At 52.8% G+C, this 11,804-nt stretch overlaps 1 protein-coding gene across 2 annotated transcripts in view; it reads right to left on the bottom strand.

The window, feature by feature from the left end:
• Nucleotides 1-4,599: 4,599 nt before the first annotated feature.
• Nucleotides 4,600-11,804, bottom strand: part of SPSB1 (splA/ryanodine receptor domain and SOCS box containing 1) — an 81,248-nt gene continuing 74,043 nt past the window's right edge. The window contains exon 3 of one of the 2 annotated variants that reach the window (XM_032758831.2): nt 4,600-6,685. In XM_032758831.2, the coding sequence (XP_032614722.1) occupies nt 6,558-6,685 (128 nt within the window). In that variant the 3' untranslated portion in view covers nt 4,600-6,557. The remainder of the gene's footprint in view (nt 6,686-11,804) is intronic. The other variant, XM_058444590.1, reaches the window with a different exon arrangement.

Genomic DNA, 11,804 nt, shown 5'->3' with positions numbered 1-11,804 from the left:
GGATCTGATAAACCGAGGCCCCTGGGCTCAGGCAATTTCCCTGCAAGGTGCCCTCTAGGAAAGGGTCATTCATGGACTAGGTGACTTCAGTGAGTTTAGGAGCATAAACAAGGGTCTCTGGGTGCCCTGGGGGGTGGAGGAGTAACTACACTAGCTATTTTTATTGATTGCTTCCTACACCAGCGACCAGCTTCTAAGCACTTTACATACATAGCTCACTTAATTCTCACAACAACCCTAAGAGAGGAAATGTTCTCCCATTTGACAAAATAAGGAAAAGAAGACACAGGGAAGTCATGGGGGAGGGGCCAGGGAGCAATTCCTTAAAAAGCCAATTGGAAATGAAAGATGCCAGACACAGAGGGTCACCTATTTGTTTGATACCATTGATAAGAAATGTACAGAATAGGCAAATCGAAACAGGAAGTAGATTAGTGGTTGCCAGGGGCTGGGGGAGGGGAATGGGGAGTGGCTGCCTAATGGGTGTGAGGTCCCCATTGGGGGTGATGATAATGTTTTGAACTAGACAGAGGTGACAGTTGGACAACATTGCGAATGTACTACACGCCACACTGATGTGCATACTTTAGAACGGTGAATTTGATGTTATCTGAATTTCACCTTAATTACAAATAAAAGGGTGAGATAGGAATACCCTGGGCTCAGGCCCTGATGTGCCCAGCCCTAAGCATGTGGGTCTCAGTGGCCCTGCTGGGAGGAAAGTGCTGTTCCCATTTCACAGATGGAGACGCCAAGGCTCCAGGCTTTAAAGCTACCATCCTGGACAGGAAGTGGGAAGCCGGGCGTCAGCCCTGAAGCCAGGCCCCTTCTCCTCCGTCACTCAGCCTGCACACATGGCCAGCCTGGAAGGTGAGGTTCCTTTTCCACTGGATTTGATTCCACCTGTGGACATCAGAAACCCTGGCGGCCCCACTTTGCTTAACAGAAATCACTGGCAAAGCTGAACATCTTTCGAAGGGTAGGGCCCAGGGATGTAGGTGGGAGGGAGATTAAAATGTTTGCTTCTTAGGCTGTAAAGAGAGAGAAAGACATGCTCTGAGAGGCACAGTCCTGGGTTGATGAGGCCCTTGTCCCTACATGCTGTGCTGAGGTTGTGGGAAATACCCATGAGCAGCTCCCGTGGGGATAGCCCTGCTGGAAGGGTCTTGCATGGGCCGTGGCTTGTAGACCTGAATGTTGTCTCCAAGCTCCTGGTTCAGCTTTCCAGGGTCTAATTTCCTTGGGGAAACTGAGGCTAAAGGATAGAGCTCAAGGTTTCCCTGCCTGGACTCCAGTATTTCTCCCTTGGACTGACTTTGTTCATTCCTAAGACGAGCACTTTTGTGCCTGGGTGAGAAGTTTTTGTGCCTGGCATTGATGCATTGATCTGCAGCTCTGGGAGTCCCTGTGCTCTGAGACACAGAGCAGAGAGAGCGGGGAGGGCCACACGAACAGAATCTTCTATACCTGTGGTCTCCAAGCTTCTGTGGGTCTCAGCCCCTAGCAGGACTCTGAAGGACCATGGGGATACAGCAGAGAGGTCTGCATAGGTGCAGCTCTGCATGTAACTGGATGCAACTCTGCATGGAATGCAACTCTGCATGGATGCAACTTGGCATGTAACGCTGGGACCGGAGCAACCTTCAGGACAATGTTATCTGAGTCATCTATGGGTGTTCAAAGATGCCTATTCTCAGGCCCATCCTATTGCACATCAAGCTTACCAGGATTTTGCTTTTCTCCTCCAGGTTCCTCTGGGTGATTCAGATGCAGGGAGCATCTGTGAACTTCAGGGTGAAATCCCCAATTAGGTCCTGGTACTCACATGCATTTGTAAGACACATCTTTGGGGACAGCTGTAAGGTTCACCCTCAAACGCTACCAGGGAAGGGAGCTGGAGGAGACCTTTGCCTTTCCTGCCTACAAAGCAGACCCAGCAGAGGCTGCAGTTGGGGTGGGGCGGGAAGACAAACCCTGCACAAGGTCAGTGCCACCTCGCTCTAGCTAGCTGCCCTCAGCCTGAGCTTTTCCACGGAGAATATTCCTCTACCCAGGAAAATCATTATCAGCCTGGCAGCAACAGCAGCAGCTGTTCTCTGGCCCAGGAAGAAAGGTTCCAGAGAAGAGTTAGTTTTCTCTTTTCTTACCAAAAAAAAAAAAAAAAAAAAATCAGAACCCAGGAGAGAACACCACAGTCTGAGTGCACCAGGGAGATGGTCGGCCCGAGTCCTGCCTGCCAGCAGCTGAGTCTTGAGAAACCCGAGGAGAGCCATGAGCGGCTTCCTCTGCATTTGCTGGGCCAGGACATCATTTGTTGACTCTAGAGCCCAGTCCCTAGCTCACGATTTCCTGCCTGGTTGCCATGGCCCCGTACAGAAAACACAGCAAACTCCTGGCCCTGGGCAGCTCATTTATTTCAAATATTCCTTGCAGCTGGAATCCAACCATGTTTGGGTGTCTGGACTGGAGCATGAACTAATTGCTCTGTCTTCGGCCCCCTCCCCAGCTCCCCCGGCATAGTTTATGGTTCAGTAAATTCCACATTCCTCATCTCGTGGAGGAGCGGAGAAGGCGGGAGGGAAGCTGCGTGCTGAAGGGTGGGGACGGGAGGACTCTTCCCATCTATGGCCAAGCCCTGAGAGTCTGCTACCTGCTTGAAGGCAGGGGATTAATTACAACCACATGGGCCAAGTCTGCACAGATGGTTTTATTAATCCCACTCCCTTCGGCACAAAACCCTGCTCCCTGAGAAGTCTCCTGGCAACACAAGGGCCCTGATTTTCCCCGTGCCTCCCCCTACCAGCGCCTGACCCCAACCCCACTCCTCCCCTGCTGTCCCCTTCAAAGGAAGCGGAGTTCCAACTGCAACCCAGACATGAACTCCAACCTGAAAATCATTTTAGACCACGCCTTTCATCCAGCCACGTCTGGGAAAGGCATCTAGGGGACCCTCTTCCCAATACCCACCTTGACCTTTGGAGACTTTACCTGGGAAGGAAGATCACTAGCAGGAAGTTGGTTTAGGAATGTCTGGTCCATTCTTTTTTTGGAGGGGACAGAGTCTCGCTCTGTCGCCCAGGCTGGAGTGCAGTGGTACGATCTCGGCTCACTGCAGCCTCCGCCTCCCAGGTTCATACCATTCTCCTGCCTTAGCCTCCTGAGTAGCTGGGACTACAGGCACGTGCCACCATGCCCAGCTAATTTTTGTATTTTTAGTAGAGACAGGGTTTCACCATGTTGGCCAGGATGGTCTCGATCTCTTGACCTCGTGATCCGCCCGCCTCAGCCTTCCAAAGTGTTGGGATTACAGGCGTGAGCCACCACGCCCGGGCATCTGGTCCATTCTTAAAAACAAAGTCACAACCCAGAAACCGCCATTTTCCAGAAATGCAGGAGCTTTTAAAGCATTTGTTTGCACACTCGCCAAGACTCCAGGTCCTGTTCGGAAAGCCTCATCTTACTCTTGCTATCCTCCTGTGAGATAGGTACTACACTAGTGACTGCTGTTCTCCGGAGGCTCGTCCAAGGCCACAAAGCCAGCATTTGAATCCAGGTCTGACTCAGGAGTGCATGCGCTCCTCACTGGGCCAACCCACCAAATAATTTCCCTCTACCCAGCAACTTTGCAAAACAGCTGACACTGTCACAAATAGTGGTGTCCAAACTCTCTTAGGCAAGGTCACCTAGGGAGTTGAGGAAATGCATATTCCTGGGCCTGGCCCTAGAAGTGTTGACTTGGTACATCTCAGGTGGGACCCTGAAATCTGCATTTTCACAACCCCCCTCCCCCCGCCCCCAGATGCTGCTGATGTGTGTGGTCTGAGGACAGCTGGTCAGGAGGCTCTTAGAGAAAGGAACATGGGTCTTTGGGCCCAGGGATCTTGGGCCCTCAGGCCAGGCACTTTTCACGGCACCATCAGGTCCCAACACACCTTGAGAATGAAGCGTCCCCACCGCAAGCTGAATATGCTCTTGCTAATTCTTTGGAAACTAGCTGTGACATGTGATCACATCTTAGTAAATTTCTTGACTGTCATTTTATCACCCATTGATCCCCTAAATAAGCCAGAGTTTCCTGTCCTTTCTGTTAGGGGCTCTGCCCACGTGGCTAGCAGAACAAGTTCACTCTGCAATAGTTCAGCAGACATCACCGTGCACTCAGCCCCAGGGGACACAAAGACGAATGAAGGACCTGCTCCTTCCCCTACAGCCTGGACTCTGAGGACGCCCACAATGGCTCATCCTCTGCTCCTAAAAAGCCCATGGTCAACTCAAGTTCCACAACCCCACAAACCAACCTGATGCGCTCACAAAGGCGCAGAATCACTGTCTGTTAGACTCGGCAAGTTTCCGCAGCTTGGGCTGCCAGGCTGAGGAACTTCTGAAATGGGGATGAGGCTGTTCTGGGGTCCTCCCTCCAGGACTCTCCTCCTTCTCTGTCTGGGGCTTTGCCTGGCATCCCACCCTCTGCCAAGGGGTGGTAGGGAGTCAGCCCATCATCTGCTGAGAACTGTGGGCCGTGGAGCTGGCTGGACCCAGGAGGGGTCAGCCATGTCTCTTTCCCCTCCCCCGAGGCACAAACGAGGAACTCAAAAATGGTTTGATATTTTACCAAACGTTCCTTTATTAGGTTACTATTATCAACCATCATAAAATAGAACGGGAGTTTCAAAACTGTACAAGCCACAAGGCTCTGGGCTGGTAGGAAAGAAGGGTGGGGTCGAGGGTCCCAGGGCGTCGGGGGGTGGGAGATGCAGAGAGAGCTAGAGGGTCACCCGGCATCCGTGAGGACGGCTGGGTCAAGGCCATAAGCTGGGATCTGTACAAGGGAAACATTCATCAGAATGTGACCCACCTGAAACAGGAGGGAGGAAAATCTTTAAAAGTCTTACAGGTAAGGTCCCCTGCCCCGAAAAAAAAAAAAAAACCTCAAAATAATAAGGGGGTAATGTACATTTCTCACCCAGTCTTGGCACCAATTTTGTGCTTTAAAAAATATACTCCACTGGAAGATTTACTTAAAAAAAGGTACTCTACAGCAGCTGTTTAAAACATAATTCTTACAGACAAATATATATATATGTATATATATTAAACATTTTAAACAAATAAAGTCATCTATTGTACCTGTGCAGAAATGAACCAAAGTCAGACTCTAAGAGAGTCAACTTCAAGCTCAAAGAAATGGCAAGGGCGGTGGCAGGTGCTGGGGTATGCTACGTGGAGGGGTTGCTAGGGACAGGGCACCCCTCTCTTCCAGCAGCCGAGCTACCCCTATTGAGGCTCTGAGAGGGGTTGGGATGAACTGGGGCTGTTACCCTGGGTCCGGAGGCCCGGCTGGGGTGCTGAGCAGAGACCCGCGCTGGCTTCTGTGAGGCTCGACTCTGCTCCTGGTCTTCCCCATCCCGCCCTGCCCCTGGCTTCTCAGGGAATGGAGACCCACTCGCCCTCCCTTCTTAGTTCTGGGGATCCTCTGGCACACCCAGAGCTTCTGAGGATGCACTTGGGAAATCTCAGCTGGAAAAGCCAAAGCAAAATCAAACCCACACCAAAAGACCCACAGAAGAATAAAGAAATGCAACCGTGTGCAAGGATGCCGGAGCCCGAGTCAACCGGCTACCTGGAGACACAGGGGAATTGCTGCAGCCCTTCCAGACGGGCCCCCGAAGATACCCAGATTGCATGTGAGGCTATTTCTCCCTGAGGGGCCCGCTAGAGAACCTGGAGCAGGGCCCCCTGGAAACTGCAGGGCAAGGGACCCAAAGACATACTTGTGCCTGGGCACGTGTGCACATGTGCCCAGGGAGGACGGGCGAGGCATATATATCTCAGGGAGGACACAGGTGGGAGGAAAGTAACAGAACAGCCAGAGAGAGGGGACTGAAACAAGGTTTCCTTTCTAGATGGAATAAATAAATGGCTTTTGTTATTGTTAAAAGAATAAATACAGGGTATGGGGCACCGGCAGCCGGGATGGATGCTGGGTGCTTATTTGCCTGCGGACAGTTCTTGGTTTCTGCCTTGGTGTCCATGGTGAGTTTTTGACGTCCTGAGCTTTATCTGCCGTGGCATGGCCCTGCTGGGCTGGGCACCCTTGGCCGGGCACCAGCCCTTGTCTAAGCACCTCTTAGTACCCCTGGTATCTGCTCTCAGAGCTCTGGCACCACCTGCCACCCCCACCACCCTGGGACCCCCAGGTAGCTGCAGCCTTCTCCCGGAGATGTGGGGAGCACCCGTCCCATCCCGAGAGCAGATTGGAGCTCAATGTAGGGCTTTCGTAGGAGTTTATTCTCTGTGTCTTTTTTCAAAGAGGGGTTGTATATGGACGGCATGCAGGGATGCTGCCTTCTGCTGATGTCGGGAAGGGGGAAAGAGGAGCCTGTGTTGGAATTGGTCCTTGTCCCATGAAGGCAGCCACGGAGGATGAGGGAAGACCAGGGACCTCTGTCCATGGCTATGGATGCTGGTCCAAGGTGCAGGGTGCAGCAGCCCCAGCAGCGGGCGGCTCAGTGAGTTGGCACCAGGTGGCTGTCGCGCTGGCGGTCTGATGGCGAACGTCACTGGTAGAGGAGGTAGGCCTTGAGGGAAGCCGGCAGTGGCAGCGTGTGGATCTCCCCCAGGCGCTCCTTCCCCAGGGCCAGGCGCACCGAGCGACGGCACAAATCCATGAGCGGCAGCGGCTCGGCTGGGGAGACAGAGAAACTGCAGGTCAGCGTAGCTTGGGTGGGTGTTCAGCAAACAATGCTAACCATGGCAGCAATATTATCACTGATTAGTATTCATTCAAATCAGTAAAGAAACAATTAAAAATGCAATGCTTTTTCATTTTAAATTTAGCATGTCAATAGCTACCACCAGGAGCCCACCCTGGGCTGGGCACCTGGGCGAGCCCTCTGCTAACACTCATTTAATCCTCACAGTGGTTTCTTATGAATGACTTAATAGTCACAGAGACATCATTACCTTCATCCCCATTTTACAGATGAGGAAACTGAGGGACAGAGTCTAAATGACTTGCCAGGGGTCGCCCTGCTGGCAGGAGATGGAGCTAGGATTCGAACCCAGGCCATCCCTGCTCTTCCCCACTGGTGACTCTGCCTGTCCAGGCAAGCAGCTGCCATTGGGGCCTGTTGGTAGGAGCACATGGGAACCAGCTCTTCCCAGCACGCACCCCCAGCACTGGACCCCACGCAGGCTTCAGGAAGGGAATCATATTCTGTTACCAGCTGCTCTCAGATACCGTTCTCACCTCGGTTTTAAAGCTGAAGACTAGCTGGGCATGGTGGCTCATGCCGGTAATCCCAGCACTTTGGGAGGCCGAGGTGGGTGGATCACTTGAGGCCAGGAGTTCAAGACCAGCCTGGCCAACATGGTGAAGCCCCGTCTCTACTAAAAATACAAAAATTAGTTGGGTGTGGTGGCACATGCCTGTAATCTCAGCTACTCAGGAGGCTGAGGCAGGAGAATTGCTTGAACCCGGAGGCAGAGGTTGCAGTGGGCTGAGATCACATCACCGTACTCTAGCCTGGGCGATAGAGCAAGACTCTGTCCAAAAAACAGAAAAAAAGAACTGAGGACACACAGGCACAGAGGGGACACCCAGTGTGCCAAGGTTCAGGGCTGGGATCTGAATCCAAGCAGCCTGGGCCCAGTGTCAATGCCCTTAGCCACTAACCATGCTGCAAAGGAAGACATGGCAAACCCTGTCCTGAATCATACGTGACAGGCCTGGCTGGCCCCATGGCCTGAAGGTGTCATTTCTGTGCCACATGGAGCCAGAGAAACCCTGGGTGTCTGTGCTTCTGTCTGACAGTGAGGCTGAGGGCCCAGGCCAAGCTCAGGCCCTGGGAAACTGGAAATGCCAGCCCAGCTTCGGCTGATCCCCCAGAGCTGCCTGGGCCTTCTCCCCGCAACTGCCCCAGGCACATGGGGCTCTCTCACAGCCAGGGGGAACTTGGGCAGAGCTGCCTCAGGCCCCAGGGTTATAGAGCGCTTCCAGCTGCAGCCTCCCGGGCACCTCCGTCCTGTGTTCCCAGAGCGCCCAGCCTTGCCTTCCTACAAAGGAGGCTGTGTTCATTCAGCTGCGTCTCAGATGAGCCGTCAGCTTCAGATCTCCGAAGTCTGAAACTCATGCCTTCCAAGGCTTCTGAAAGTTGGAAGGCTGCGTGGCCCTGCTCACCCGCTTCGCCAGAGCAGACGCCTCTCTGCTCTTTCCTGAAACCAGGTACGAGTGAGCACACCTGGACCTTCATGGGGCCACCCACGCTGTTCTGCAGATGGAAAGCCCTGAAACCAATGGATCTGAGGCTTCGTCCACAGTCTCCCCTTGACTTTGAGACTCCTTTGTGAGCAAAATAAAGTCAGCCCCCAAAACTAAAGGAACCCGTAAAACTCCATCCTACCAGTAAAAAGTGGATTAAAGTTCTTTTTTTTTTTTTTTTTTTTTTTTTTTGCATGGCAGAGTGGAGAGAGGCTGCTTATGGGTACAGGGTTTCTTTTTGGGGTGATGAAAATGTTCCAAAATTGTTTCCTAGATCTCACCACATGAGAGGCCACTGAATTGGATACTTTAATGGGTGAATTGTAAGGTATGTGAATTATAGCTCAGTAAAGCTGTTACAAAATAAAAGAATGAACCTTAGGCTTGATAATGCGTTTACTAAACCCCAAGCTTTAAAAGAAGAGGGACCAGGTCATGCACAGTGGCTCATACCTGTAATCCCAGCACTTTGGGAGGCCAAGGACGGAAGACTGCCTGAGCCCAAGAGTTTGAGACCGGCCTGAGCAACATAAGGAGACCTCATCGCTACAAAAAATAAAAATCGGCCAGGACTTGGGAGACTGAGGCGAGAGGATCGGTTGAGCCCAGGAGGTCAAGGCTGCAGTGAGCTGTGATCGCGCCACTGTATTCCAGCCTGGGCATAGAGACCTTGTCTCAAAAATGAAAAAAGGCCGGGTGTGGTGGCTCACGCCTGTAATTCCAGCACTTCGGGAGGCCGAGGCGGGCGGATTACCTGAGGGGAGGAGTTCAAGACCAGCCTGGCCAACATGGTGAAACCTCGTCTCTACTAAAATTAGTATACAAAAATGAGCCAGGCATGGTGGCATGGGCCTGTAGTCCCAGCTACTCGGGAGGCTAAGGCAGGAGAATTGCTTGAACCTGGGAGGTGGAGGTTGCAGTGACCAGAGATCACAGCACCGCACTCCAGCCTGGGGTGACGGAGCAAGACTCTGTCTCAGAAAAACCAACAAAAACAACGACAAAAACAAAAACAAAACAAACAAAAAAACCCAAACTGAAAAAATAAATAAATAAACAAAAGAAGAGGGACTACTGCTCTTCATCCCCCATGGACGGTCACAGCCACAGTTTCTGACAAGGGACTGAAATGTTCAGTATTTTTAATGGAGAATTTTGAAAGGGGGCCTTTCGTGGCCAGCTTAGGATGATTAAGAGGAGCTCCGCTTGGAGACGAAAGGAGGAATGAAATAACCTCAGGTTCTTTAAGGTCAAGGATCCCACAGACCCCTCGTGATGGTGTGGGACTGGGTTCCACCCACCCGGCTGCTCACAGGGGTGGGTTTCCCTCGGGTAAAACACCCAGCCTGGTGACTCCAGACCCTGCCCCACAGCCTGACCTGGAGCAGATCCCTCCGTCTGCCTGGACTTGTTTTCCCATCTGTAAGACATGGAACCCAGACCAGATTCTCCCCAAAGCCCCATGCAGCCAAGATCCTAAAGGCCAGAAGTGCTTATTGCAGCCCTCGGCCTGGCCTGGCTGTCGGGAGTGGGTCTTCTGCACAGAGGAGTGGGGAATTTGGAGGTGTGTTTTCTCTGCTTAGGAGCGCACCTGCATCTGGCCTTCATCGGGGCCAAGGGGCCTGGGCTGCTCTGAGCTCCCTCCCAGTAGGATGTGGCTCAGCCCCCCGCCGGAAGGTGGAGGGGCTCTCCCTGTGGCTGGAAGGCACTTGAGAAAGCTCCAAGAGCCACTGAATGTGGTCCAAGAGCCCTGCCAGGCTGCAGCAGTTGAGGGCTGAGAGGGAGTTCCGTCACTACCCTCTTGGTGTAACGTGTTTCGAATCAACCCATGTAGAAATGTTTCTAGGCTGGGCGCGGTGGCTCATGCCTGTAATCCCAGCACTTTGGGAGGCCGAAGTGGGCGATCGCCTGAGGTCAGGAGTTTGAGACCAGCCTGGCCAACGTGGCAAAACCTCATCTCTATTAAAAATACAAAAATTAGCCGGGCGTGGTCATGCATGCCTGTAGTCCCAGCTACTTGGGAGTTTGAGGCGGGAGGATTGCTTGAACCTGGGAGGCAGAGGTTGCAGTGAGCTGAGATCACGCCATTGCACTACAGCCTGGGCGACAGAATGAGACTCCATCTCCAAAAAAAAAAAAAAAGGTTTCTAAACTGCAGAGGCCCACATGAGCCCCAGCTCCATCCAGCGCCTTATTTTGAGTGGCTGACACCGCAGCCCCAACCCCAGCCATGGCCTGTGGGGCACCAGTTGTGTGCCTGATGGGGACTGTGACCCCAACCTACAGATGGGGAAATGGGCTTGGGGAGGTGAGAGTTACAGGTCCAAGGTCTGAGAGCCATGGACTCCAAAGGGATGAGGCCCTCCAGCTGCCACAATCCATCCCCTGTGAACGCAGCTGTGTGGGGTGGAGGACTTGCCACAGCCTGGCCATCTCTAGATCTCACTGAATAAACACCAGTGAGGGACGGGTCACGGGATTCACCAAGACAGGCTACAGAAGTGGCAGTGAATGGCTGCAGTGATGCGTTATGAGCTGAAAATAGGACCAGAGTCACCCAGGCATCCTGTGAATGGGTCTATTCTCTGGGGCCTCAAGTACATAAACAGGTCACGCCTCCTTGATCTTGCAGGAGGAAACTGATGGCGCATAGGGCCCGGTCTAACTGCTTTCCAAAGGCTGGGCAGAGACCAAGAATGCATGGCCACAGAAACAGACATGGGCTTCGTGCCGTGAAAAAATGCCCAGCCCCCATTTCAGCTGCTCGCTACCAGGACCAGGGAGTTCTCCCCAACCTCCACACTCTTGACTGGGGGCTGCCAGCTTTGCACCCAGCTCCAGCCACAAACCCAGGTGCCTGCTGAAATCCAGCGAGGGGGTGGGCACCTGCTCTGTAGCCTGGGGCCTCTGGCTGCTATGCCCATCCCCGGGAAGCCTAGGCGCTCATTCATTTAAATAATTTCTGTGAATGAGAGTGCAATGCTGAATGAGCAGCAAAGAAATCAGGAAGTCAATCAGGCGCTATTTCTGGGAGCAGAAGGCTGAGGAACTGGAAGAGACAATGCACTAGCTTCCACATTTCTGTGAGAAACGGCTACCTGGTGGCCCACGTGAACATGCACAGCCCCAGAGCCCCAACCCACGACTGTCTCGCCGTTCCCTGAGAGATTTCAACCCAACTCAAGCCTCAAGAGTGTGGTGCTGTGCCCAGTTCACAGGCTGAATGAATGAGCTGCAGAACGGTGAGGTCAAGGAAAAATGTTCCGCATCAGAAAATGCCCCGGCTTCCGCAATGTCCTCACCGATAGCTGTCATGGCTCCTGTGGCTGGCCCTGCAAGCAGCTTGTGGGGACCATGCTCTGGGACATGGATTCTAGAATGTCATGGGTCGGGTGGCCATCATAGGATGTGTGTGTGTTTTCCTCTACACTAAGCAGTTCTTACGAAAGAGCACAGCCAAACACAACGTGGAGCCTTTGTCCTTGTCAACTGGGGAAGGACACCTGAGATCCATCTGGGTGATCAGACACCCTTGGTCCCCTAT

This window comes from Hylobates moloch, unplaced genomic scaffold, assembly GCF_009828535.3.
Source record: "Hylobates moloch isolate HMO894 unplaced genomic scaffold, HMol_V3 SCAFFOLD_9, whole genome shotgun sequence".
NCBI lineage: Eukaryota > Metazoa > Chordata > Mammalia > Primates > Hylobatidae > Hylobates > Hylobates moloch.
Note: the sequence above shows the minus strand (reverse complement) of the source record. Positions and strands in the feature narration are given on the sequence as shown.